At 39.8% G+C, this 27,382-nt stretch overlaps 2 protein-coding genes across 3 annotated transcripts in view; one reads left to right on the top strand and one right to left on the bottom strand.

Moving 5' to 3' along the window:
• GALNT7 (polypeptide N-acetylgalactosaminyltransferase 7) overlaps window positions 1-15,973 on the top strand; it is a 51,563-nt gene extending 35,590 nt beyond the window's left edge. For both annotated transcript variants that reach the window (XM_017744323.1, XM_017744322.1), the window contains exons 7-12: window positions 3,053-3,170; window positions 5,002-5,124; window positions 7,191-7,409; window positions 9,547-9,645; window positions 10,904-11,032; window positions 13,736-15,973. In XM_017744323.1, coding sequence (XP_017599812.1) covers window positions 3,053-3,170; window positions 5,002-5,124; window positions 7,191-7,409; window positions 9,547-9,645; window positions 10,904-11,032; window positions 13,736-13,873 — 826 coding nt within the window. In that variant the 3' untranslated portion in view covers window positions 13,874-15,973. The remainder of the gene's footprint in view (window positions 1-3,052; window positions 3,171-5,001; window positions 5,125-7,190; window positions 7,410-9,546; window positions 9,646-10,903; window positions 11,033-13,735) is intronic.
• A 9,596-nt stretch (window positions 15,974-25,569) lies between these two features.
• Window positions 25,570-27,376, bottom strand: HMGB2 (high mobility group box 2). The gene is made up of 4 exons (XM_008641492.2): window positions 27,181-27,376; window positions 26,868-27,013; window positions 26,600-26,774; window positions 25,570-26,113 (listed from the first exon to the last, which is right to left on the bottom strand). Exons 1-4 carry the CDS (start codon window positions 27,328-27,330, stop codon window positions 25,958-25,960), a joined length of 627 nt encoding a protein of 208 aa, XP_008639714.1. The 5' UTR covers window positions 27,331-27,376; the 3' UTR covers window positions 25,570-25,957.
• Between the last annotated feature and the right edge of the window lie 6 nt (window positions 27,377-27,382).

Below are 27,382 nucleotides of genomic sequence, written 5' to 3'. Positions count from 1 at the left end.
TCTGACAAAGAAGCATACTGTATAAAAATCTTGGCTAGATATTTTCTAAGCATTTTAATATAATACACAAAAAAAAAAAAAGAAGGAAGAAAGATAAAAACAGCACCTTTTATTGTGGGAAAACTCCAATAATTTTCACAGAGTTTCTGCCTTTTCATTATGCTTTTTAGTGGGGTATGTTTTCTTCCCAGAAAACAAAAACTGCCTAGAAACCCTAGCTTAGAAACTAGGGTTTCTGGATGGCTTTTCAAGACTGGGAGACGGTGGTTCTGCTGGTTTTTATTACTTTCCCCTTCACACTTACTTAACTAATCATGTTACTACATTTGAAAGCAATCTTCACATCTTCAGAATCTAATGTCTTCTATTGCTTGTATATATGATTTAAACATTGTAAGAACTGATGCTGGTAATTCCCTATCCCCACCCATGATTGTTCTTTGCTAAAATGGCAACACATGCAAGCAAGTTATGAAGCTTTGATCTTTATGTATACAGTTTAAAGAATACCATTTTCTGATGAGGCTGTCCACATTGGAACTTTAATATTCACTTAGAGGGGGATAAACTATTTCAAACATTGCTGTAGTGTTCTGTGTTTACCATCCAAACAGGTCTTAAAATCGTTTAAACTCTTCCCAGAAACACAGAACACATGTTCTCAGAATGTTTTAAAAGATTACTTTATTTTTAATAATACCTTCAGAGTTACAATGCTTCCTTTAAAAAGAGACATGCCCTGCATCTGTTTGTGTCCAGGCTGTGTGCATTTTCTTGCAGCAATACCAAGGCAAGTAAGACCAAGTAAAAGTCTTGCTGAAACCATAGCCAGGATTGCTTAGTTTAAAAAGAAAACAAAAAGATCTTCAACAGTTTAAAGCACAGAGACAAAGTTTTTGTAACGTGGGAATTGCCCCAGGACTGAATCCTTCCTTCAGTAAGAGTGCTTACCTCTTGGTATCCTATAAAGTAAACTACTGAGCTTATGTGGGTTTTACTGTGTTCTTTAACACACTTGGCAGCATGTTGGAGGCCAAGACTGAAACTTCAGTATCTGAGGCTTCTACACTTGCCAAGTCTTTATGGTGTTGAGGAAAACCAAAAGTGCAGGAAAGCCACAGGACTGTGCTATGTGAAGTGCTTCCCCTGTGTCTTCTGGGTTCTTAACCTTTGAACCCTCGGGATAAAAAAGCAGCATTGGAGGAAAATACAGTAGGCAGCAAGTAGAAAGGGACCTGTGGCAGTACCTTGGCATGTGATCACCTAATTTGGACAGCAACCAAACTGATAATTAATTATGCTTAGAGTCAGTGGCTGCGTTTCTGTTGCCCAGCCTCTGCTACGCAGAAAGGGGTATATGTTGAACCGTACAGGTTACTTTTTCTTAAGCAGTTCTACAGATGTTTATCTAATAGACTGAATAGTGCTAGAAATGACCCATCTCAATAATGTGGTGATGCAGGAGTATTTCACTTGTGTCTTAATTGGCTCACCAGGGTTATCTCTTGGATCCTCCTTTCAGTGCTGCAGATCATCTGAAGTCAGAAAGAATTCACTTTTTCCTTACAATTTCTTTTTTAAATTGTCAACTTAGTAAGGACTCCAGAGTGTATCCATTAAGGTTTTAGTATATTTATTGATACTTAGATGAAAAATCCTTGCTATATGCACTGGAAATGGCTTAATGTATCTATCTTTCTATTTCAGTGTGAGCAAGCTACCAAAGAATTTTAGTTAGAATCGTTCTGCAAAAATGCTCTGTCGTGCTTTAACCCCAGCCCACAGCCAAGCACCACGCAGCTGCTTGCTTGTGCCCCCACCAGTTGGATTGGAGAGAAAATCAGAAGGGTAAAAAGCTGGAAAACTCAGGAGTTGAGATAAAGACATTTTAATCAGAAAAGCAAAAGCCACACACACAGACAAAGCAAAACAAGGAATGAATTCACTGCTTGCCACAGGCAGGCAGGTGTTCAGCCATCTCCAGGAGAGCAGGGCCCCATCACATGTAATGGTGACTTGGGAAGACAAATGCCATCATTCCAAACATTCCCCCTTCTTCCCCAAACTTTCATGTATTGAGCATGATGCCATATGATCTGGAATATCCCTTTGGTCAGTTTGGGTCACCTGTTCTGGCTGTGTCCCCTCCCAACCTCCCGTGCACCCCCAGTCTCCTCCCCAGCATGGCAGTATGAAAGGGAGAAAAGGCCTTGGCTCTGTGTTAGCCCTGCTCAGCAATAACAGAAACATCTCTGTGTTATCAGCCCTGTGTTCAGCACAAATCCAAAACACAGCCCCATACCAGCCACTGGGAAGAAAATTAACTCCACCCCGGCCAAAACCAGCACACGCTCTAATCCAATCCACAGCATCTTTTTGACATATTAAAACTTGCTAATTGAATCATGTCATATGGGAAGGGATTTACAAAGTCATTAAAACAAAAAGGGTAAAAAAGAATACTAAACCAAAATGGAAACCTTGTACTACTTTATCTAGGCCCTCTTTAAAATTTTACTGAGTATAACGTAAAGTGTCTCCTATGGCAATAGTCTAAAAAGAGCTAGAAGATTAGAAAGCTGGAAAAAGTCTGTTCCTTGTTTAATAGACAATATGTTTCAATGTGGCAGCTCCTCAGAACATAAACCTGTTTGCAGTTTCATGTTATCTCAAAAACTAGAACAACTTTTAAGAGAGAAACATCTCACCACACTGATTCTCATCTTGTTCTTTATTGTTTTAACAGAAGGATGTTGACTGGCTGAATGGAAAATTCGGACCCAGATTTTCTATCATCAAATTCGTTAATTAAATAAATTAATTATTGAAGAAAACCCACAACATAACAAAAACTGTGACTTCAGTAAAAATTATATAGATGCCACTTCAGAAAATTGCTGCAAGCTGATGACAAAGCTTTATGATTTTTCAGTGTATTGCCATTTACCTGATCTTTACTGTATGTTAACAGAATTGCTTTCTTAGCTAATGCTTTCTCTGAGTGCTGTTGTATCCCTTTGGCAGAATGAGTTACACTGTCTTCCTCTTTCAGGTCGCCTGCAATGGCTGGTGGATTGTTTGCCATTGAACGTGATTTCTTCTTTGAACTGGGTCTCTATGATCCAGGGCTTCAAATCTGGGGTGGTGAAAATTTTGAAATTTCCTACAAGGTAACACCAATATTTGAAAACTAATATAATTTCATAGATTTTTTTTTTCCTGTAAATACCTCTGTTTGGAGTTTAGACCTCTTCCCCATGGAGCCCAGGTGAGAGATGACGTGACAGAAATGTGTCTCCCCAGTGTTTCCTTGTGGCCTTTGGGACAGAAGTGTTCAGGGAGGTGGCCTCGTGCTGAGACACAAATGATGCATAATCTAGATTTTGTAAATGGTTTGGGATTGCACCCCTGACTGCCCAAATATCTAGTATGAAACCAGACTGGCAGATTTGATGGGAGGAAATGGAAGGTTCTCATAGTGATATAGAAAAATGTTGTTTCTAATGAAAGCAATGATAGAGAACAAGTAGTCTTCAGTTTATGCATGTGTGCTTGGAAAGTATATAATGGCGCAACAAAAAGTAATTTGCTTCCTCCCTGCCATTTTTATGAGTGAAAAATTATATACTTTTCAGAATTTCAAGAACTTCTTTACAAGAGAAGCCTTCATAATTGAAATACTAACTGCATAATTCATAATCACTGAGGAGGACTTTATTTTCACTGCTAGGCATGTGCATGCTCTTCAGTTTGCAGGAAACTAAGATGATCATCATTGGCTTATTGTAGCTTCCCAATTAACAGACAAAAGTGAAGATGTCTAATATCCTCAGCAGCAATCTGTGAAATCGTAGCTGGATTTTACAAAAAGTACATTCAGAGCTCCCTTAGTTACTCTTGCCCTTCATGAGTTAGAGGAAAGCTCTGAGTGCACTTGCTCAGCTGGAAATCCATATGCAAAGGGTAGTTATTGAGGATGTTACGCACACGGGGCCTTTATCCATGTAATTCTCCATCTTAGATCAAAATCAGGATTGAAATTACTTACAGTAGTTCTGTAACTGAAATGCTTGTTGTGTAGAGACCTACAAACTGGTTCCATGTCGGTCACAACCAATCTTCAGAAGAACTAAACATTTATCAGCCTTGCTTGCTGACTCCTAGATAGCAAATAAAATTAATGCCTTGCATATCTGAGGAGGGTTTTTTGATTAAACTTAACAAAATTAATATCACGATGCAATAAGGAAAATAATATATTCTGCCCATCTTTCCTTATACTGTAAATCATATTTTTGATCTGGAATTTGGACTAATTTGAAACATTCCCAAAGTTAGCCTAAATTTGGATTTGATGCTACCATTAAATTTCTCCAAACTATGAGCAACTAAATTCTGATTTAATATGTTTTCTTTTCCCCATTAAGGAATTATCCAAAGATATGTGGGAGGGAGGGAATTTCGGAATGGTAATATATTTTACCCTTTTTTTTATTTTCGGCTACTATAGTCAAATAAATATCTGTTTCTACTTCGAGCAATGGGTTACCTAAGACATCCTTATCTCCTACTAATCTTTATTAAGAAAAACCTAAATGCGAATGGGCATCTAGCCAAAACCCATCTTCGTGATGGCATGTGAACTACTTTAATAAAATCAAAATATCATTAATTCTGTCATAATAAAAATTACCCAGATTTTGTGCACTCGTTCTTTACTGTTGTTCTAAAATAGTGATGGAATGAGATGCCCAACTTTTTAAAAAGCTTCTTAAAAAATTATTTTAGTTGAGTAACTTCCTGGCTGAGTTGAAGGTGTATTCAGTATACCTTTAATTTCAAAGACCTATTTTCTTTATGCTTACATCTGAAGCAAAAAATACGTAAATATATGATAGTCAGTAAGGTACGAAATGTAGCTGACATTTCTTCCATAATTTATTATGTCTGTCTTAAATTTCTGTGCATATATATTAATAATACCTTTGTACTAACTTGTAGATCTGGCAGTGTGGGGGAAAACTGCTTTTTGTTCCCTGTTCTCGTGTTGGACACATCTATCGTCTCCAGGGCTGGCAAGGAAATCCACCCCCTGTGTACGTTGGGTCTTCTCCTACACTAAAGGTACAGTTTTGAAGCAACCTTGAAGGTGGTTTTTGATTTCAGATAAGAACAGTTTTAGATAAATTTGTTTAAATTATCAGTAACAATTTAGAGGGGACTTCATCCAAAGCTATTTAGGATCTACAGCTCAGCTGATCATCCCCACAGGAGAGAAATCTTTGTGCTAATCCCACTGTTATTAAGAGAAGAGAATCCTGAAACCCATCTTCTGGCTCTAAAGCATTAAATCTAAAGCCTTAGATCATACCCCACTATCTTTGAGGTACAAGTCCATTTCCTGTTACTTAATGTCAGCACCTCAAGTCTTTGCTGCACTGTGCCCAAGTAAGTATGAACAACTCTAGTAACTATAGCACGGTCCTGCAGATGAACATCATGGGCTTGAAATCCCCCTTAATCTTGATGAAGATGGGCATGATCCTAGGCCAAGTTAGTGAAATCTGTAATCTAGCATCTCTCACACTTTTGTGTCTGCATTTTTTAGTTAAGGAGTAGTAAATGACACCTGGGAAGATGGCATGCTCTGCACTACATCATAAGGGTTGGTAACTCCTCAGATACACTGCAGGTTCTAGAAGTGTTACTCAAGCCCCAAGATTAAAATTAGACATCAGTTCCAGAAAAGAAATGAGCCAGCTCTCTATAAGAGAGAATTTAAATCAAGAAAAACTGGTTTGTATCAGGTTCATCTACCAGCAGGAAGAGAGACAACCCTCCTACTAGGTTTTTCTATTGCCCAGTGTAAGCTTTCTCTTGTGCCCTGTTTTGGCATTGGTAGATCCCGTTCCTAAAGACCCAGCTCTTTGTAAATTCCAATCCCAGAGCAATCTTCCTAGACATCACAATCTATGACAATGACTACCTGTAGGGTTATAGAGTATAGCTTGGGCCAAGCTAGCAGTTAGTTCCAAAGGCAATGTCCCAGCCTAGCTGAGTGGTAAAACACTAACCTGGCATACGCACCCCACACCCCCCAAAAAAAAAAGTCACTTATTAGTAACATGAATTGATTAACATTTTGATGAAACAAGGACTAGGACCAGTACAAGGGAGCCCAGGGGGACATATCTGGGAATAGAGACAGAGCAGTGTGCAATAGGATAGCAAATGTTAGGTGTATTGCTCAGTGCAGGCAAGATGCTTGTTTGCCTCGTCTGAAATGGTAAAAACCATTTCAGTCTTCTGAAAAGCTGATCAAAAATATTTACTGCATATCTTAACACCTTACATGAGTCTTCTGGTCTGCTTACTGAAGGCAAAAGAACACTGCTGAGTGTTCTTAAATATTAAGTTACTTCTCTGTACAAGCCAGGATATAGAAATAGGTTTTTCCCCTCTTCAGGCACCCTCCTATCCTCACAGTAGATGTCATTTTTTTATAGCTTTGTTCAATTTATGCTGGATGTGGATTAAAGTAAAAGTCACAATAATTTGTGCCTTTAGTCAGATCTGTTAAGATTGTTATGCCACCAGGTCGTTAACACTGGAAGAATGGGACAAAGTGAGGTGTGCATCTAGATGTGTACAGGTAATACAGAGATAAGAGCCATGGAAGAGGATGAGAGGAAAGATGTGAGGGAGAGGCTTGTTACCAAGTGAGATATCCAGTTTTCCCCCTTCTCCAAATAGCTGACCCATTTAAGACTGGTTTTTTTCCCTGTTAGTGGACCAATGCATATCATTCTCTGCATTAAAAAACTGTAGAAGGTGAATAGAAACCATGAATCACCATTCTGGTAGCAACAAATGAATGCAACATTTTATTGCACCCATAACTGAAAAGACTTTATTTTCAAATAAAGAGTCTCTAACCTTAGAAAAGACTTTGCACTCTCATTAAGCAGCCCAGTTTAATTTGCTGGCTTCAGTCCTAAACTGTCATTTGAAAATAATATTCACATGTCTTGTATAGTCTAGTGATAGTGAAAATAATTAGTGCTATATAGTAGTCGCATGCTGTCACTTTTTAAGAGGATAAATCCTTAAATTTCTGTTACTAACAAGGAGTTGCTTCTGGCCTGTTTATGTGTGCTTTGAGGTGGCAGCAGTGTTTTTATTCTTCACAGAACTATGTCAGAGTTATAGAAGTGTGGTGGGACGAATACAAAGATTACTTCTATGCCAGCCGGCCAGAGACAAAGGCACTACCCTATGGAGATATATCCGAGCTGAAAAAATTCCGTGAAGATCACAACTGCAAAAGTTTTAAGTGGTTTATGGAAGAAATAGCATATGATATAACTTCATATTATCCCTTACCACCCAAAAACGTGGACTGGGGAGAGGTAGGTACAGCACATAACTCCTATGTATTTTAGGAGCTTTTTTTAAAAAATTGTGAATTCAAAAGGAAGCAATTATTACTTGACATGTGGCTATTTGATTACTTCTATACTAAATGACATGATACTAACCAGAGAGCTATAATGATATAACCCCGGGAAAAAAATTGTATCTAACTTTTGACTTTTTAAATTAGTTCCACAGGTCCTTGAAGGATTATTTATCTAGCCCTGTCCAAAGCACTTTTTTCCATAATTGGAATTTAGGTTTTCTCGAAAGAAAAAAGTATGTATCCTGCCTGTAGGAGTATTGGTGAAGATTAACAGGTGAAAATATCAAGTGAAGGCCTAGAGAAGAGATCCCAAAATCTGGGTGGAGAACATTCTGCCTGCGTTTGCTAGACTGGGATGTACTCATATATGCCCAGCCTCAGTGAATCCCTTATTTGTGTGTAATAATTTGATATGATTCTGTAACCATCGTTTCCAGCATTAGTGCATATAAGTATGACTTCACTAAAATAAGAATGTGGTTACAAATGTGGCACTTTGAGTGGTTGACAGAGAGAGTTGGCATATCACAGATGAGTGCAGGACACCTCACTGAACTCTGCCTGTCTCCTTCTGGCATTTAGCCTACACCATGGACAGCACTTACTGCAGGTCTCCTGCCTGCGTTCAGATTTTTTTTCCCCCCTCTGTGATTGGTTCCAGCCTTGCCCTTGTCTCTCCTATTAATTTCACTTTTGCAGATTGTTGAGGCAAAATCAGAAAATCTTATTGCTAGCTGAGGAGAACTCCTGTGTCCCACCCAATTTAGCAACCTTCTTTCCCAAGATGCGATGGATATAATCTGTGGCTTTGTAACTTTAAAAGTGCATTAGAAAATACAGATCTATGCTGTCTCCTATCACCAAGAAAGTGTCATCTCTTAATTTCTTAGGAGAATTAGTGATACAGAGCATGTTCACGGTGAAAGGGGGTACATATAATCATTTATCTGAGGGACCAGGTGAACAATGCCACCTTGATTTCTCACCTAATAGCTAGCACAAAGCATCAGCTACTATATGAGCCTTAGACCTCCTCTGGAATCTACATAAAGGGTTTGGCAGGTACACTATATATTACTATTCACCAAGGTGAAAGCGTCTGAAGAGCATAAAATAATACTGGCAACCTTGCAGGAAATCGTCCACGATAAAAGCAAGTGGGTCTGGTGAAGCAACAGGAAATTTCTAAGTTCGGAGACTTCCCTGAAGTTTTCTTCAACTCTTCTTCACAGGCTGCTAGTTATCTTACATCTGAGAAATCTTGTTCCCCCTCCCCCCATTTGTAGCACCACACTGATTGCGTTGCCAAACTATAGGGTATAAAAGTACGGGGTTTGTCTTCCCTAACACTCCCTGGAAGAGTCTAAGCTTAGTCCTCCAGACTTTATATACCATTACAAAGAGGAAAGAGGCTCTGGCAAAGAAAATAAGTCTGGAAAAAATGTTATTTGTGTCATAAAGGCTTTGTAAAGCTGCTTGTTGGCTCTTCTGAGAAGGGAGTGAGATAATCAGCACTTGAGACATACTTTATGACAGGGCTTCTGTTCTTTATCCCTGTGCATGTGTCTGCCCCTCATCAATTTTTTTTTTTTTCTGTGTAATTGCTGCTGCAGAAGGTCCATCTGAGCAGCTGGGTCAGTGGGCTGTGCCTGGCTGTGGGTAATTACTGCTGTGCATAACTTCTCTGCAGCTCATTTCTCTTCATCCACAAGATGAGAGCAACTTAGCTGAGCTCCTGAGCTTGTTTGTGAAGATCTGGGAGATGGAACATGCTCTGATAGGAGATTGAATAAATTAAAATACTTGAAAGTCCTATATTTTGCTGTTATTAATTTGGAATTGAGCTTTGCAACTCTAGCTTTATGAGCATACTCTGACTCATGGAAGAGCCTGCAAATTAGCATGGGGAGGTTGAAGCTCCATCTCCCGGAACAGATAACATCAGTATTTAAATTTCATACACAGGTTTGTCTAATCTTTCTGTCAGATACCTTTTTCTGGTTTGAGAGATAAGTGAGAATTTTCTGAGCTCCTTAGCACTTATTTTTCCCTTGAGACTAACTTAGAGTGCATAACCTGTTTTCCAGATTAGAGGCTTTGAAACCTCTTACTGCATCGACAGCATGGGGCACACCAACGGTGGCTTTGTTGAGCTTGGGCCGTGCCACAGAATGGGAGGAAATCAGGTAAGGAGCTTGGAGGCAAGCCTGAAGGAGGATTCCTTGCTACAGATTGATAACAGGCAGGTTTTCTGTTCAGCCTGTACATGAAGTCACCTAGGTGCCAGCTACAATGGTGGGAAATTAGGGTTTTCCGTAAGCATACTGACATTGCTAAAGTACAGCAGTCTGAAAATACCATATCAAACATAAATGGTATGGAATGAAATGCAAATTCATAATCTGTTCTTCAGAGAAACAGGTACATGAAGAAGCAAGAGTATCACTGCCTTAGAATAACTTCATCTCTCAGCATTGCTCCTGATTCACCACTTACCTTTACTTAATAATTAATCCTTACTCACTTTGAATCAATTATTTCACAAAGTTGTTTTGCTCTAAGTATAAAACACTTTCATGCAGTAACTCATCTCCCACCACATGAGAGAAGAAACTGAACAGAAGTTTGTCTCTGCTTCATTTACAAATTAGATGTATTAGATGGTTGCAATCCAGGCTTTTATTGCGTTTGACCTGTATCTTCACAAACCTACCCACTCTACCACACAAACATGCTGTTTTGTCTTTGTAGCTTCTTTTCTGGTTGGGAATTTTTTCAGAATTTAAAGTCCTTATTTAAGCCAATGTAAACTTAAATCAGGCAGTCATTGCAACTGTAAAATTACATGTAGGATGATGTTTTCTGAAATCCTACGTGCATTAGCTCTTAGTAGCCCCTGGAGATGTCTCTTATTCTGATATTTGATGAAAAGGTTACCTAAACTACTTTTTCTGCACACGATACACAAAAAACCCTGTAGCAATTATTCTGTAAGAAGTAGCTAGGATAATCTTTTGGTATCTGGATGCATTAGACTGATTTTCTCCATGGATAAAATGCCAAAGTTTTAGTGTCTTCACATGAAATTACTGTCCAGGACCAAAGACTTGCTATCAGACTTTTATAAAGATAATGGATTGTTCAGCCATCAAATCATACAAAGGTTTGTAATCAAACACTTTCAGAAGTCTCCTGAATCCCTTGGCCATTTTTTGTCTTTCTGGTGAAGTTTCTTAATCTTCTAAGTCCTACAGGAAAGTTATCCATTAAATTTAGTATTGTGATAGTAATTGTGTTATGCAAAATAAAGAACCCTCCTGAAAGACAGGTGTAATAAAACCAGAAAATGTTTTGAATGTTGCAGTTTTGTTGTATTTTCAGTGCTTCTAAAATGCTCATTGAGTCAACTGTTATAAAAATGTTTGGGGTTTTTTTTTCTGTTAGCTTTTCCGAATCAATGAAGCCAATCAACTCATGCAGTACGATCAGTGCTTAACTAAAGGATCAGATGGATCCAAAATTATGATTACCCACTGTAATCAGAATGAATACAAGGAGTGGCAGTTCTTCAAGGTATGCAACAGATATATGGAAGAAAATAGATTTTTAGATTTCATACTGGTTTTTTGCACCTTTTAAAAATTGTTTTGTGTATATCTGAAATTAAAGATCTATGACAAGGTTAACTGAATCTAGTAGAGTAAATTGCTAATGGCAGATTCTCAGAAATACATGCTTGCTAGAAAAACTTCCTCTAGTGAAGGATGCTTCTGTGTAGCAGTTCTAGTTGCTGTTTTCTGTAGCAAAATCTTTACGAAAAATCCCATGAGGCTACATATGTTGCCACAGGTATGTTACGAGTTAGCACTTGTCTCAGAGGAAGCAGAGAGCGTGTCCACTACCAGTGACAGAGTTTATAAAATCTTTTAGTGCCATCACCCTCTCTGCTTGTATGCTCTGTATCAAGAAAGTTTCTTTATCTCATATATGCTGTGAGAAGATGGCTTAAATGCTGGAGTGCATTTAGAAGCTAGGGTCAGTATTAGGTCTAATTTTGGGCAGTCTAAATTGAAGTGTTTCTCTGTTTAAAGACAGAAGATATTTTTAAGCCTACATAGAGTCAGGTAAAAGTAAGATTACTCTGCCTCTCTGTGTTGTCTTTGTCTTCTTCAGTATTTCATTTCCTGTTCATTAGCCATTTTCTGATAACAATAACATGCTCTGTTCTTCATCCTGGGTGTGGTGCTGTTATAATGCTATTACAAAATCTGTAAATTTTTAATAAGGACTTGGCTGATATACATGTGAGGGCTGCTGCAGTGTATTTAGTCATTACATCTGTAAGTCCTCTATTCATAGAAGTTTTGTGTTACTTTAAAAAATGTCTGAGTTTCTATTTCTGTTTGTCTCCTAAAAAAGTGAGACTGAATAGTCTAGGGGTGATGTTATCCTTGGATATAGCCACACTTAACTTGGTTCTACATCTAAAAAACTATTCTGTGTCAATTTTTATTCAGCCTATCTAGCACATTGCATATTTATTAATTCATTTGCTGGTTATCTGGATTCTTTGTTGTTTGTCTGAAATATGCAGGCACAGTTGAGTGCAGTGAAATCTGGTTGTTATCCTTTAAGCCACTCCACATTTTCTGGTGTTTGCATAGAGCTAGGAAATAACAGGTACCATAATACCATTTTCACCCAGCTCAGCTTCCTTGTTCTGGATAGACAGACGAATTTCTTTAAACCTGAAATGTAAAAATCAATAAGCAGTGGCAGATAAGTGCCAACTTCAGCTTTAATATTGGAATAATACATAGCAGTTTTTAACTCTCCAGCCATTCTAGTGTGTCCCAGCATGTTACTTGGCTTCTCTCTAAGAACTTCATTTATGCAAGATCTATTTCCTCTACACTAGTACCAGTTGTGTAATTGTTTGCTTATTACCTCAAGTTATAAGGAAGCCCAGTAAGCACAGTCGGGGCTGTAGAACAAAACACTGACTGGTTTCTAGAAGGGAAAAAAAGGGAGGGTGAGAATGAAAGGACCACCAAGGGTGTGTAGAAATTGGGCACACTGCTGTGCAGTACAAAGGGTATAACTGTTTCCCCTAATGATGAAGGTGTAAGGAATGAAACACGTATGGACTGCTGAAAAATGTTGTGGCCTTGTGTAAATTAAGGCTGCTAGGAGATTTTATCTGTTTGGTCAGTTGGTTGTCTCTGCAACAAACAGTGTGCCAGTTTGGTGAGTGTAACGTGCTGCTTGAGCACTGAGCAGTAGCAGGGCCTCAGTGCCTGTAAGCAAACGTTGAGAACAGGGCTGCTGGTGGTCTGCCTGTTGCTTTTGTTTAGACATCCATTTTTCTCTCCAGTTAGAGGACCTCCATATCTGGCCGCACAGCAGGAGCCAGGTATTGATCTGAACCAACATTTGGCTGTGCACATGTGTGTGGGGGTGATGGAGAAGGTCCCGTGCTGAGGGTATCTGTGCGCACAGGGCAGGGCTGCAGAGCCCCAGCCCAGCCACAGTGCCATGGGCTTGCTTCTGCTCCCTTCCCCTCCACACTGGGTCCAATCAGTCAGTGAATCAGGGCTGCATCTGGCACACAGGGTCAGCAAGCAGGATGGGAGCCACAGGCCAAATGCAGGAGACTAGAGCATGGGAGCTTTCTGGGTTTGGAAGGAGCCAGATGTGCAAGCGTCAGCCTGAGTGTGCCTGACAGAATAGGTTTGCACTTTTTTAGGCAGACTCCTGTTGCTCCAGAAGCCAGACTTAACTCTCATATTCTTTATTCTTCCTTCTTCCAGCCAAACAGGGAGCCAAGTTAGTACTTTTTTACCTCTCTGTGGTTAATGTTGGTGTTGTGCAGCTGCTTTCTGTGAGGGCTTACTGGAGGAGAATCTGCCCAGCGAAGTCCTCATAGAGCTGTCCTCAAGAGTTAATCTTTTAGTTTGGTTACAGGATGCATGAAAAGGCTTAGAAGCATTTTAGATAGAGCTTTGCTAATTTTCTTAGCAGTTTGTTGCCTACAAGAAATGGGAGGCATCTCAAGGGGATCTACAAGAACCAAAGATTTCATATGAAGGCTGCAAAGTGCTAGGTTTAACAAATAGTAAAATGAGTATAGAAACGATCGGTTCTGGGACGCTGAAACCTGGTTTTTTAAAATAGCTATATTGTAGATGTAAAGAAAATGTTAAAAAAAACCCAAACAAACAAAAATAAACCCAACACAAAAACCCAACACATTTTCCTGGTGGTTTTGTCTTTCAGAATCTGCACAGATTTACTCACATTCCGTCAGGGAAGTGCTTGGATCGCTCCGAAGTCCTCCATCAAATTTTCATTTCAGAGTGTGACTCCAGTAAAACAACACAAAAATGGGAAATGAACAACATCCTTAGTGTGTAGACAGACAAAACCTACCTACTGACGCATTCATTTGTGCAGGACTGGAAATAGCCTGAAAACTGCTGCAGTTATTAACTTTGTACAGCTGTTAGCCTCCTGGCTTGGATGAAGGACATAAAGGAACTGTGATTATTACAATAACATTATCATCCGCAGTTAATGTTTACAGAACTGCTTTACCTTAAACTCTGTAGATGTTTACATCTTTTTGTTTCAAGATGTTGGTAAATTAATGTGCTGTTAGCTATGGTTCGTAGGAACATAGTTAAAAGCGTTGTCGTCTTCTTTGGGATTACACTCAGGGGTCTGAAGGCAGTTTTTTTACACACACTTGAAAAGGTTGGAGTAACCAGATTTTCATAGAACTTGGTGATTATCAACCTGTTGTATATTTTTATTTAATTTTACATCTTACTAAGCACTGCCACAGGTTATTAGCCAGGGTGGCCTTCTCTCACAGTCATGCTGCTTTTTTGGAAGATGAATTTCAACATATTTAGTGCCTCTTTCATTTCTCTCTTTCACAAGGAAAGCATTTGTTGGAAATTTACAGCGGGTTGTTCTGAGCTGTCACCAGGGGTAGGGACCAACTGTACCACCCTATGTAATTACTGTGTTAACAAAGACAAATTTCTATTGCCAGTTTGGCTGCTCTACTTCGACTGAATGCTTGGTACAGTGGAAGGAAGACTGTCGAGGTTAGTGCTAATGAGGTACAATTTGATGGAGATAAGCACCCTCAGAAATCCAGTTAATTTATAAGCACTAACTTGCTTATTTAAACCATGCCTTATATAAAAATAATTAAAATAAACAACAACAAAAAAGCTGCACTATTATGTAAAACTTGGAAAGAATCAAATACTTCATCTATATTGCAATTTTGAATGGAAATCACTTAGTTTTAATCAAAACTAAAACTTTTAATTAGGAAAAAACATCCAGCTTCCTAACACATCTGTGTAATTTGTCACAAGGACATCTGTCAGCCAGTTTGGATGTCAGATTTAGATTCAAAAGGAGAAATGGAAATCCTGAAACCACACTTGTTCCTACTAATTTTCTTCTTATTTCTGTCATTTGCAACTTCTCCAGAGGGATTACAAACACAAAAAACCAACTGCTTGGTGCTATAGTGTACAGAGTAGAATGTGAAGAAGTTGTTTCTAAAAATGTTCTGGAAAGGAGTTGGTGCAAACTCCCTTAGGAATATAAATATTTACTCTGAATGAATAGAGAGATGGAGGGAAAACGACTTATCCTCACTTCCTTTGTTCAGATTTTGTGACTTAAATGTTGACATCAGTGTACTGATTTAATAACAGTTATCCCTATAACTTGTCACACAATTAGGTATGACTAAGTACTTCCCTGGAGTCTAGAATAGCATTGCATGCAGTTCCCATTGATGTTAACATGGGTTATGTATCATAGTTGGTGACAGAGTTTGATCTTTATAGGGCTGTCTGCACTGATCTATTAGTTTGGCATCTTTCCTAGTTTCTTTACACTTCTCATCTATCCTTTCAGAGCTATGAAAAACAGAAAATAAAGGAGGGAGAAACTGGAAAAAAAAAAAAAAGAAAAAGGTTTTGTACCGGTACTTGTTCCTTGTGTGTGCGAAAACTGACTCCATTTGTGTGTTGGGTAGATTAATTTAATCATACAACTATGCATAAGAGAAAGAATGGTGGCACATCAACTGTGCGGGTGTGCGTTTGAAATGGGTATTATGTGCAATTCATTGAAAGCTGATGCTGTGTGTGGATATGAATCTGTATGTGAGACTGAAACCTTACAAAACATGAGATCATAAGAAGCTGTTGCTGTAACGACTTTTTCCTACTATAGCCAGCTTGGAAAAAAATAATTCCCATATTCTTGCTTTGTAAGTTGATGATAATATCACTATGCATTTCTACATATTTTATAAATTTGATTTATGCAGATTTTGATACACTGTATGTTTCTGTAGAAATTGTATAAATCTTTAAAAAATTTATTAGGGATAAATCTGGGAAACCTATGTATATCTTACTCATGGGTTGCTTGTTTTTTAGGTGAAGTAAATAAAATATTTGAATTTTTTGTTTTACTATACTTTTACAGAGTAAAAATGGATTATTATCTTTATAGAAACCCCTTATCTCAAAATCTAGACAACTTCAATGTTACAAACTTACAAATATTAAAAGTGGTTTATTTTAGGTTTTATCTAGGTACCTTCTGCTGCATTTGTGGGGACTCAGGTTTTTTTCCAGTGAAATAAAAAATTTAATTCCCACTGAGAACTGTCACATGGACATATTTGGATTTTTGTATCACCTGCCCTGATATAATTAGGTGGATTTAATATGCTCATAGGAAATGAACTTGAGAGTAGAACCAAAGGTCAGGACTAGTTTGTAGTGTTTTTACTGTACCTTAATTCATTTGTTTCCACCAAGATACATGTTTCAATCAAACTTTATTTTTTCCTGAGGAGGTTCCTTAGCAAAGGAGTATTAATTACAATCAGGGCATGAAAGACACAAGTTCTAATAGCAAACTTTAGTGCTGAAATCTGCTGGGCTTTTTTTACAAATGGAATTCTTGCTTCCCAGCGATATCTGTCAGTGCATTTTTGTGTATTCAGTTTTCAAAAGGCTCTTTTGACAAAACCCTGGATTGATAGCACAGGCAAATTATGTAGGCAACACCCTTTTATGTATGGAAACAGGGACCAATAGGAAGGAGGGGATGTCTTTCTTTATCAGCAGAGATCCTGGCACCAGGAGAACCTACAGCAGACTTTGGGCAGTACCAAAGACACTGTCCCCACTGATGGCATCCTAGAATCAATGCATTCTCTTTCCTTAATGCCAGCCAATCTCCTTTACTACTGTCTGCTTCTTCCTTTCCCTAATGCCAGCCAATCTCCTTTACTACTGTCTGCTTCTTCCATACCATTTGCCTCCAAACTGCAGTCCCTAAAGCCAAAAATTATCAACTTGCTGCTCTAAAACTAGATCAAGAAACTTGATCTTGAGATCTATTACACCATGCCAGAGATGTTAAAATTTTATGCTTATCTCTGATCTGTGAGCCTTCTCACAAGAAACAGCAAAACGTACCACTGCCCGTAAAAACACAAAAGGTGCTTTGGTAGATTTTGATGTCTATAAAGCACAATTTTCCTTTTACTTTAAAAAACATCAAATTGTGCAAGACTCTATGGAGGCAAAGTAATAAGGGGAGTTTAAGAACATGAAGAAGAAATTATCTACACCATTGAACACAAACTTTGTTTCTGTAAAAGCATTTATTGTTTATTCCCTGCTGGTGAGCTTAGATCCATCAATTGTAATAGGTGAAAAGAAATTACTCAAGGGAAAACAAATTGGCAGTGTTTCTGTTTCTGGTTGTTCTCACTGCTATGAAAGGCATGAGAATACTAGCTCTTGCTGTGTTCCGAAATCTTATCATGCTTACTTCTATGAGAATAATCCTGGAGAAATGTCAGTGGTTATCTTCCAGGCTAATATGTACTTTCAGGGAACATCAGAAGTGGTTGCCAGCATGTGGTCCTCTGGCTGTTGACTTTACTTACCCTGCAAGCCTACTCTGAACTCCTGCAGTGTTGGAATAGTAAATTGTGTAGCTTGGTTGGGACTGTATAAAAGAACTCTCTATGTAGAACAAATCTAGTTAGAAAAAGTGATAGGCTGTAAAAAAATGTAGGTGATTTTGGCTCCCTTGGGTTTTGAATAAAACCCAAAACATAAACTGTAAGTGACCCCTGAAGTCTGAAACCAGTTTGGCCCTCCTGTCACTGGGAGCCTCACTCGCTGCTGCCTCAGGTGTGTGCATTGGTGTGAGCTGCCTCCCTCATCGCACCCTCAGCTGTGGGAACTGCTGTGGAGCCCAGAAAAGTGGGAAGAGGTATTTGTGTGGATTTTACATCTCAGTTACGCAGGTAATGGTTAGTAACCTTTGTTTTTTAAAATCCTAAAAACTTAACCCATTCTTCCTATGGAGGAACTAATGAAGTGTTCTCCATTACCATGTAACATGGGGCCTGGCAATATTAAAACTAAGGTGTCTGCACAACCCTCAGGGTTTTTACCACATTGCACTGCTCTGTAGCTTTTCTGAACAACAGTGTGGATGGAGACTCTCGAGCAAAGTAGTGGCATATGGTCTGTGGTGGCTGATGGTCTGATGGGTCTGAACTGACTGATGAAAAATGCACATTCCTTCAGTCAACAGGTCAATTGAAGGTGACAAGCATCCAAGTCTGTACGGAGGAGTTAGAGCTGCTCAAACACCAAGATGAGAAGGTATGTTTGCATGTTAGAGCCTTACTTGTTCTTACTAATATGCTTCACAGAGAAGAAAGACAATTGTTTTAGCTACAAGAACAGTGTCCTCCGAAGTGGAGTGCAGCTAAAGCAGGGCTGAGGGCTGGGTGTGTCCAGCAGCTCTTGTGAATGCTGTGGTTCAGTGTGAAGGCAGAGCTGCCTCCGGTGATCTAACATTCAAACAACTCCATGATGTTTCTTGTGCAAAACTAATGTCTCCTGCACAGAAAAAGAAGCAGAAAGGTGGGAGAAGCAGCATAGCTCTAACTCATAATAATAATTTAAAAACCCCCTAATGCCTGAGATGAGCATGATGGCAATAGCAGCCTTCTGGCTGAACATCCCAGGGAAAGGGAAAATGAATGGAGAGATGATATTTTACTTCCCTGGAAAGGGCTGCTGGTGGCAGTGTGTGTCAGCTAAGAAGGCAGCATGCCCAGACAGTTGTTAAAGTACAGCCTTCAGATGAAGAAGCACGGCTTGGAATGGGCTTTCTGAATCACGTGAAGGCACTAAAGTGGAAACAGGAATCAAAATACAGCCTTTCATCTTGAAATTTGTGGGAGGATTTCCCCAGGAAAATAATGTAGGCCAGTATCTTTCAAGAAGCCCTGACATTAGACAGCAGTAGGTCTTTGGGTACAGTGTCTTCTGAATCATCTGTGTATGTGGGTGCATGTTCCCTGAGTTAGACCTGCCACAAGAAGCAGCATTAGCACTTGTGGGAAGCAGCTGGGCCAGATCCATGTAAAAAAACCCCTCTGGAAGCTGTGCTTCCATACAGCCAGGGACTTTGTCCCACTGTGTCATTCTGTGCAGGAGACCCCAAGCCCCGCCTGGCAATGGAAGCCTTGCCAGCCTGAGCCTGCAGGATGACTGTGGCACCTTGCCAGAGCCCTCAAGGTCATCACAATTGCCCAACAGGCAGCTACAAATGCAGTTTTTGTGTTTTTATTTCTGAGACAACAGAAACTGTGAAGGAAAGTGGAACTGGATGAAAGTTAGAAGCCTGCTGGAAGATTCTTGTGAGTTCATAAGAAGTGGAGATTCGGGAAAAGCTGACCAGGAGAAAAAGCATGTCCAACTCTGGAAGGGCTTCTAGTCATGCTGCTCTTTCAGTTGCGCTGAGAAATCCACTGAAGTCCTTCCTGTCCTGAAGATGCCAAGGAACCTCTAGAGACAGAACCTCTAGAGCTAATCAACCTGGCAATGGAAAGGAAAGCTGTCTGTCCTGCCATCTGGGAGAGAAGGTAAGATGGTGTGGGGTATTGCTGAGGAAAACAGTTCTGTAACCCTGTAGCAGAGTGGGGTCTGGTTACTACTCATATTAAGGCTATTGAGGATAAAGTAATATTGAATGGGCCGTTTCCAGTTGGAGATAAGAAACACTCCTACTTTTTTTTCCCCTGTGACATTATCCCATTATTTTCCAAGTTGTCATGAGAAAAATGGTGTCCATGCTCCAGAATTATCATGACCCTTTGTCTCTGATGGACAGGCTGAAAAATATTTTGAGTTAGGATAAGAAATGAACGTAACATTAAAACATAAAGCACATGCAAGATCAGATCAAAAGTCCAGGTAGCACAGCAGCCTATCTCACTCAGAGGTCAGAAGGATCTATGTGGTCAAAGAGTGCAGGGAAGAGTGAAAGGATGCTGCAAGAATACTTGTCTAACCTTGTCTCTGCTTCTGGCATTGCATAATTCAAGCACTTTCTGACTAGAGACGGCATTTCTATTTAATAGTCTAGAATTTACCCAACTGCTGCTTCAATCTAGGCAGACTTTAGTCACGTCTGATTTATGCAAAAAGTTTTAAGGTTTCTGAAGAGGCATGCTGGCTCTGCAGTGCACTTCTCTGCTGTGACAAATCAGTGAGCTATAGGTGAATTGTGAAGGCTTGTTCAAGGTCTTAATTCCTGAAGGAGTAGTCAGTGCTAGGTCCATGCAGAGTTCAGCCAGGCAGGAGTTGGGGTCAAGGTAGCAGCACTGACAATAACATCATCAACCACTCATTTTTCAAAGGGCTTTTCAGAATGTTGTGGTCTTGTCCATAGAAACACCCTCCCCCCAGCACTGCTGAAAGAATGATTCATGGGTACAAACTTTACCATTAGATATTTGGGCCAGGAAATACTGACAGTAGCCAAACAACTTACAGGTGGAACACTGGATCTGCTGGCTATAAAGATTTTTCTGGTGAGTGACTTCATGTTCAGTCCTGAGGCTGAGTGGGATAGTTGATTTCAGGATGTCAGGACAATCAGAGCAATGTACAGGTTCACTCACTAATTGGTGCTGGCCTGTGACAATTAAGTAATTTGAGGAATTTGTGTAGGGAGTAATCTTTTTTACCAGGTAGATCTGAATCTTATGATATTCCACAGTTAGGAGACTTAATGCATCCCTGAAGGGCTGTGTGCATTGGAGAATGCAGCAGTGAGCTCGACATCTGGGCTCTGTTATGTGATTCTTGACACTGGATTCAAATAGGATCATGGAAAAGCAGATGGGTTGTGATGCAGCTCATACCAGAGGCCCAGCAATTTCTGGGAATGCAGAGCTTGCTGGTAAAACACTTAGATATTTCAAGATGCAGGAAGAAATAGAAGCCAAAATGAGAAAACAAACAGAAAAAAATCTATGCTAAGGCAAGTGAAGTGGGATCAGCGACAGTAACCACCACAGCAAATAATCCATCACTGAATATGTACTAGATTATGTACCAGTGTTAAAGACCAGATGCCTATGATACACTGTGAGGAAAAAGTTCAATACATCATTGGCTAATCAAAGGTAAAACTCCTATTTAATTTTTTTTATTTATTTATTTTCTCTCCACAATCATTTGCAACTTCATTAGTGTTATAGGAGTTTTAAAGCCTGTCTGTACTGAAGTCAGTTCCCACGTCTGTAGCTGTTCTAATCAAGACACATGCAAACACACACACATGCACGCACGCATGCATAGTCACAATTTTCCAGACCATAGGTTTTGCTTTGGAAAAATAAGACCAACTTTGTAAATAGGCTTTGTTCCTCGATGATCTAAGAAAAAGGAAACCTTTTATTCCTCTAGGAAGATGATAAGGCAATACTGAATATATATTTTGCTTGTAACATTTTTACCTGATAATGCCTAACATGCTATTTGCTTTTCTAGCAAACATTCATTGTCTTCACAGAATTATCTGTTACAGCTCCAGCATCTCCTCAAGACTAATGTAATATTACCCTGTATTACCCATGACATGAATGTTAGGCCTGCTTTTTCCCCTTCACGTGTGGTAGGGGAGCACATATTAACGTGTAATACAATTTGTACTTACACCATATTTCACCCGCTGGTTTTACTGTTCCGTCACTTCAGGCTGCAGGCTGACTTTGCAGATCTTCACTGCTAGCTCTTGTTATTCATCCAAGACCTTCAATGGTGACTTATTTCTTTTATGAGAAGTAGACCAGAAAAGCTCAAGTAGACCAAAACTACCTGATCTCCTTTACCTTAACGTTCATAGATTTCTTTGAAGAATATTTACAGCTCTATGGAACAGGATTTCCTCTTGTGAAATCGCAAGTTCTATTTAGCCATTTGTCCAGCAACTCTCAGCTGTACTGTGGCTCCTACCAACTTGCCATATGGACATTACTGGTCTGAAGCTCTCTGCACCTCCACAGAATATTTTCTAAAAATTAGTGTCATGTTTGTGACCTTCCATTCCTCTAGCACTTAAGACAGTTTTAAGTGAAAAAAAAATATAAAGTATGGTTCAAAGTTCAGCCATTTCATTGCTTGAGTTCCCTTAGAATTCTTGGATGAATACCATCTGTCCTGTCATTTTGTTTCAAGACCTTTTACACTTGGATTTGAGACAGATGCTTCACCATGCCTCTTCTATTAAAAAAAAATTGTCATGAAAACTGCCTGAAGCTCCTCTACAAGGTTAAAAAAGTTTTCTTGTAGGCATTGCTACTATATCTTGAGCATCCATTGTCCCTAGGACAGTTTGGTAGCCCTCTTGGTTCTGAGGATGCCCAGACTTTGGATGAGTTAATTTTCTTCCTTGTAGCTGGTACAGTGCTGGGAATTGGATTTAGGGTGAGGATAATGTTGATAATGCACTGATGGTTTAGTTGTTGCTGAGCAGTATTTACACTTAGTCAAGGACTTACTTCTCAGCTTCTCATGCTGCCCTGCCAGTGAGGAGGCTGGGGGTGCACAAGAAGCTGGAAGGGGACACAGCTGGGGCAGGTGACCCCCACGACTGACCAAAGGGGTATTCCATACCATATGGATCAGCATATAACCAGGGTGAAAGCTGGCTGAGAGATACTCTTTGGGAACTGGCTGGGCATCATTTGGTTGTTTTTCATTTGCATCACTTAATTTATTTCTCTTTTTGTTACCTACCTTTTCATTACAATTTATTCATTTATTATGATATTATTTCAGTTATTAAACTGCTTCTATCTCAAGGCATGAGTTTTCTTACTTTTACCGTTCCAATTCTCTCCCCCATCTCACTGTGTGGGGGATGTGTGGGGCTTGGTTGCTGGTTGGAGTTCTACCATGACAGATGTGTTTGAAACGTATTTGTCTGTTTTCTCATATTGCTGTGATGCTCTTTTGCTTTGCCACGTTGCTGTGTCTGGCCTGTTGATGTGCGGGGTTTTTTCTGGCTTACTGGTTTAGAAATAACTTGAACTTTCTAAACACTGCTTTCCTACATTTGTTATTCTCTCATTCTTCCTCTTTTTCCACCTCAGACTTATTTTTGGTGGTCTTTTGCTCTGCTTTACTGTGTGGGATGTCTTTATGCTGGATGTCTAGTGCAATGTGAGCGTTCTCACAATGCCTGCAACCATTTGGGGCATCCTTTTTAGTTTTAGTTTTAGACCTCCAAGTTCACCTCCAGTGAGTTATTTCATAAGTTTGTCTATATTGAACACTGATGTGAAAAACTAATTTAGCTTTTCTTCTGTGGCCTTATCTTTTCCAAACATTCCCCTTACACTTTGATTACCTATTAGTCCTTTCCAGCAAGTGCTCACAGATGGGCATTACATGAACTCCCTGACCTGACACATCATACTTTTTAAAGCTTAATTTGAAAGCAGTTATTTTCATGTACTCTTTTCCATTTGCCTTTATATTGAACATCCTTCTTACCAAAAGGACAAAATATGCTTTTTTAAAAAACGCTAATTATCTTTAGTCATGACATCGTTCTCAGTTGATAGATCAGCCTGATACAGAGCGTTTGGTGTGCACACAAAGTGATCTGTGTCATGATGTGGGACAGGCTATAGAGCAGTGCAGCAGCCTGTTTTTCACAATAAAGATCTCTCCAGCAGTCAGGATATATTTGTGAATGAGATCATGAACAAAAGTAACCCACAGGCACTGTTTCACAGAGCATTGTTAGGACATGCAACACAAGAGTGCCAACATTAGGCAATTCTGCAGTGATCTGTGCAGAAGTTGTGCTGAAGCTAAATTAGCCAATTAGTGTTTAAATGAAATAGAATCCAAAAGCTATTTTAGCTCACTGAGAAAAATATTAGAAGAGCTCCCTTATTCTGAATTATCTCAAGATGTGTTCTTATTCTGACACAGTATTTAAAATTCTGCAACCTGTGCAACTTATGGGACACCTGAAAGGTTATATTTTGTTCCAATTAAAAAAAAAAAACAACCAAACAAAAAACCCCAAAACATTTCAAATAATCAAATTGGTCAATTTACTCTGACTTTACTCCTCCACTGCAGAAGATTTAAATAATCCTATCAGAAAGACTTCTTGAAGCATCACTGTTCTGCACAGGGAGAGAATGCTAGAACTGAGAGGAGGTGATGGTGCATTTCTACGGGGAAATCTGAACAGGATATGGTAACAAGACCAGAATAATCTTGGATACACACTATAACAGGGAATTGCCTCTAGATGGAAGAATTTTTGAGTAAAGGATACAGGTGCTGTAGGACTGCAAATTCTACAGCAAAAATGTTCTTGAGCACTGGAGGTGCTGTGCACAGAACCACTGCCTCCCACTTCCAATTTAAGCCTGTGGCTTCCCGAAAGCTGAGCCTGAAAAATGGAGCCATTGATCCCACCTGTGCCAAGTTATCTCTGGCAGGTGCAACATGTAAAACAGCAGCTAATCCTTCTGACGCTACTTACGTATCTCAGGGGTAGGGTGGGGAGAAAAAGCAACTCTAGGCTTCTAAGGCTCTCAAAGACTAACACCTACTCCAGTATAAAAATGTTTGAATTGCCCTTACAGTTACATAGTATATTCTTTAAGTATGGAAATTAAGTGTTTTTCTTGTTTCAGAAAGTGCTGTTATCATTGACCTACCCAGTGACATTTACCATAGTAAAGTCCTGGAAACACTTTTTATCTTACACATAATACAATGATGGGACACAAACATATTTCATAAGCTAGTGGACAATAGGGAGGCATTTTAAACAAAATCTTGGAAGCCTGCCCTTAATATAACTTTTTAGACATTACACGTTTCAGGGCTGGACTTTCAAGGGCTAATAAAAGGTATTTCCTGGTATTTAGCTCAACAAATTAAGCTATTTAGTTTAGCTGTAGGATCTCAAATTCCCCAGTTGAAAATATTGTTAGGGATCTAGATTTAAGCCTTTAAATACACTAAACTAAAATAAAAAGTGAAAACCAAGAAACAGTGTAACTGGTGCTACTGTTACAGCCACGAACAGGAACATATCAGGTGCACTTGTTCTTTATAAATGCCTTCTCTTTCTGCAGGAATCTACTGGCATGTGTGGAGGTAACATTCCAACATCTTTCATGCTGTTCTGCAAACTGTGTATTTTATGAGAAGCCACTAATTCTGGAGCCAGGGGGAGAGGGAAGGAGTAGGCAACATCTGGGAAGACATGCCTCTAACCACATCTGTCTTATAGCTAAGGCCAGTGACCCTGAGCTCTGCAAGAGAAAGTTCCAAAAATTCACTCACTGTCAGCTACTATGCCAGAACAAAGTCCTGTGCCTTCAGCAGTCCGGGGAAAGAAAATAATCCAAGAGTGATTACCAAGAACTTCGCTACTTAATAGGTTTTTGGTTTCTAACCAAAAGGTAACACAAGCAAATGCTACTGCAAGGAAAGCATCAGTTGCAACTCATGGCAGTGGATGTGGGAGAGGAAATCAGTTAAAGGAGTTTAAGTGGCCGCAAAAACTCCAAGAGTCAATCCTTAAGGGACTTGCCAGTTTTGCAGTAACAGCAGGAGCCCAAGAACACCGCAAAGCGCTTTCCCACACAGGATCCCAGCTTTCTGGGGGTGCCCAGCCTCTCAGAAACATCATGAATACAAAAATAATCATGTACAACATTTTATTACAAAACTGTTAAAAAAGTAATACAATGCAACAAAATACTACAAAATAGAAGATCAGCTATTAAGCTACCTTTGTTTTACTTAGCTAAAAAGAAACACCTGGCTATCAGTCACTGAATTTCAACAAAACCATTAAATATGCAGAAACAGCAGAAACATCCAACAATTTTTTTTCTCAAACCAAACTGTAGCAGCCCTTGGCTACTGCTTACATTATAAATTGGAAGTCTCCCTACAAGGAACCACATTACCTATACACAATTCTGTACAGATTTTTATACCGACGCTAACAATGAGCTGCACTTGAGTTCACATTCTTAGCAAAATATTGGATTTTGAGCATAAATCTTTACAGCAGGACATTCATTTATTCTTCATCCTCATCTTCTTCCTCCTCTTCCTCTTCTTCTTCCTCTTCCTCCTCCTCCTCCTCTGGTTCTGCTTTCTTTTTAGACCCTGCAGGCCTACCTGGGCCCTTTTTTCCTGCATCACTCTTGCTCTTGGCACGATATGCTGCAATATCCTGCAAAAAAAGTGCTGTTAAGTTGCTAGCAATAGAACACTGAAGACAAATTTGTACTATGGTATTTCAATACAACTGCGCTGCACAGATCAAACACAGTGCATGCAAACCAGCAGGATTTCCACCTTGGGACTTTCATGCTTACATCTTTAGGCAAAAGAGCATTCAATGCAGACAGTTTTAAGAATTTTATGACCACAGTGCTTTGGAGTCTGACTGTATTTATTTTAGCAAGCAGGTGACCTGTTTTCTGGTAGTGAGGCATCTTACTGGTAAAATCTCTAGACATGCAAAACCCACATCCAGGTTCCCTGTAAGGATTCCAGATACCTGCCCCAGCATACCTTTCCATGTGTTCTAAAGCCTGACAGAGATTGACGTAAGCATTAAGAATTATAAACCCCATACGCTTTGGGTGCAAGACACAAGCCACATATTTACAGTGAGCTCCACAACTTTACTATTGTTTTATTGCTTTTACTGTACCTTTTCATACTTCTCCTTTAGTTTTGCAGCCTTCTGTTCATATGGCTGTTTATCTTTGGCCGACTGTTCGGACCACATTTCACCTAATTTCTTTGCTGTATCTCCAATAGACAAGCCAGGATGATCATTTTTGATTTTCGGACGGTGTTCAGAACAGAAAAGGAAGAATGCTGATCTACATCGAGAGACAGTGATTAAAGTTAAATATCAAACAATTAGAACTAATACTTTTTTCTGTGTGGGGGGAGGGGGTTCTAGAAACACTCACGGTGGTCTTTTAGGAGCGTTGGGGTCCTTTTTCTTTCCCTTTTTCTCGCCTTTGGGAGGAACATAGTTTTTCATCTCCCGGTCATAACGAGCTTTGTCTCCTTTAGCCATTTCTTCAAACTTTCCTTTTTCCTTGCTTGACATTGTCTGTGGACACACAGAGGGGAAAGAAGAGTCTGGATGAGATAAAGCAGCTACTGACCCACTAATGCCTAAGCAGCAGCTGCTACCAGGGATCTTTTCCCAGCAGCCCGCAGCAGGGGCGGGGGCTGGCCGGGCAAGGGCTCAGCACGGCTCGGCCCGGCCCCTCTCACCTTCCACCGCTCTGAGCACTTCCGCGAGAACTCAGCGAAGTTGACGGACGAGTCCGGGTGCTTCTTCTTGTGCTCCTCGCGGCACGTCTGCACGAAGTAGGCGTACGAGGACATCTTGCCCCGCGGCTTAGTGGGGTCGCCTTTGCCCATGGCGAGGTCGGCGGCGGGTCCCTGCGGGGGGAGGTGGGTGGGGAGGCGGTGT

Source organism: Corvus brachyrhynchos, unplaced genomic scaffold (assembly GCF_000691975.1).
Source record: "Corvus brachyrhynchos isolate BGI_N302 unplaced genomic scaffold, ASM69197v1 scaffold17, whole genome shotgun sequence".
Lineage (NCBI taxonomy): Eukaryota > Metazoa > Chordata > Aves > Passeriformes > Corvidae > Corvus > Corvus brachyrhynchos.
The sequence above is the reverse complement of the archived record's forward strand: the minus strand, read 5'-3'. Positions and strand labels throughout refer to the sequence as shown.

Coding starts and splice junctions, on each gene's coding strand:
- HMGB2 (XM_008641492.2), bottom strand. CDS start 27,330: ATGGGCAAAGGCGACCCCACTAAGCCGCGGGGCAAGATGTCCTCGTAC. Junction 27,014..27,180: donor AGTGCTCAGAGCGGTGGAAG/GTGAGAGGGGCC, acceptor GTGTGTCCACAG/ACAATGTCAAGCAAGGAAAA. Junction 26,114..26,599: donor TAAAGGAGAAGTATGAAAAG/GTACAGTAAAAG, acceptor CTTTTTTTGCAG/GATATTGCAGCATATCGTGC.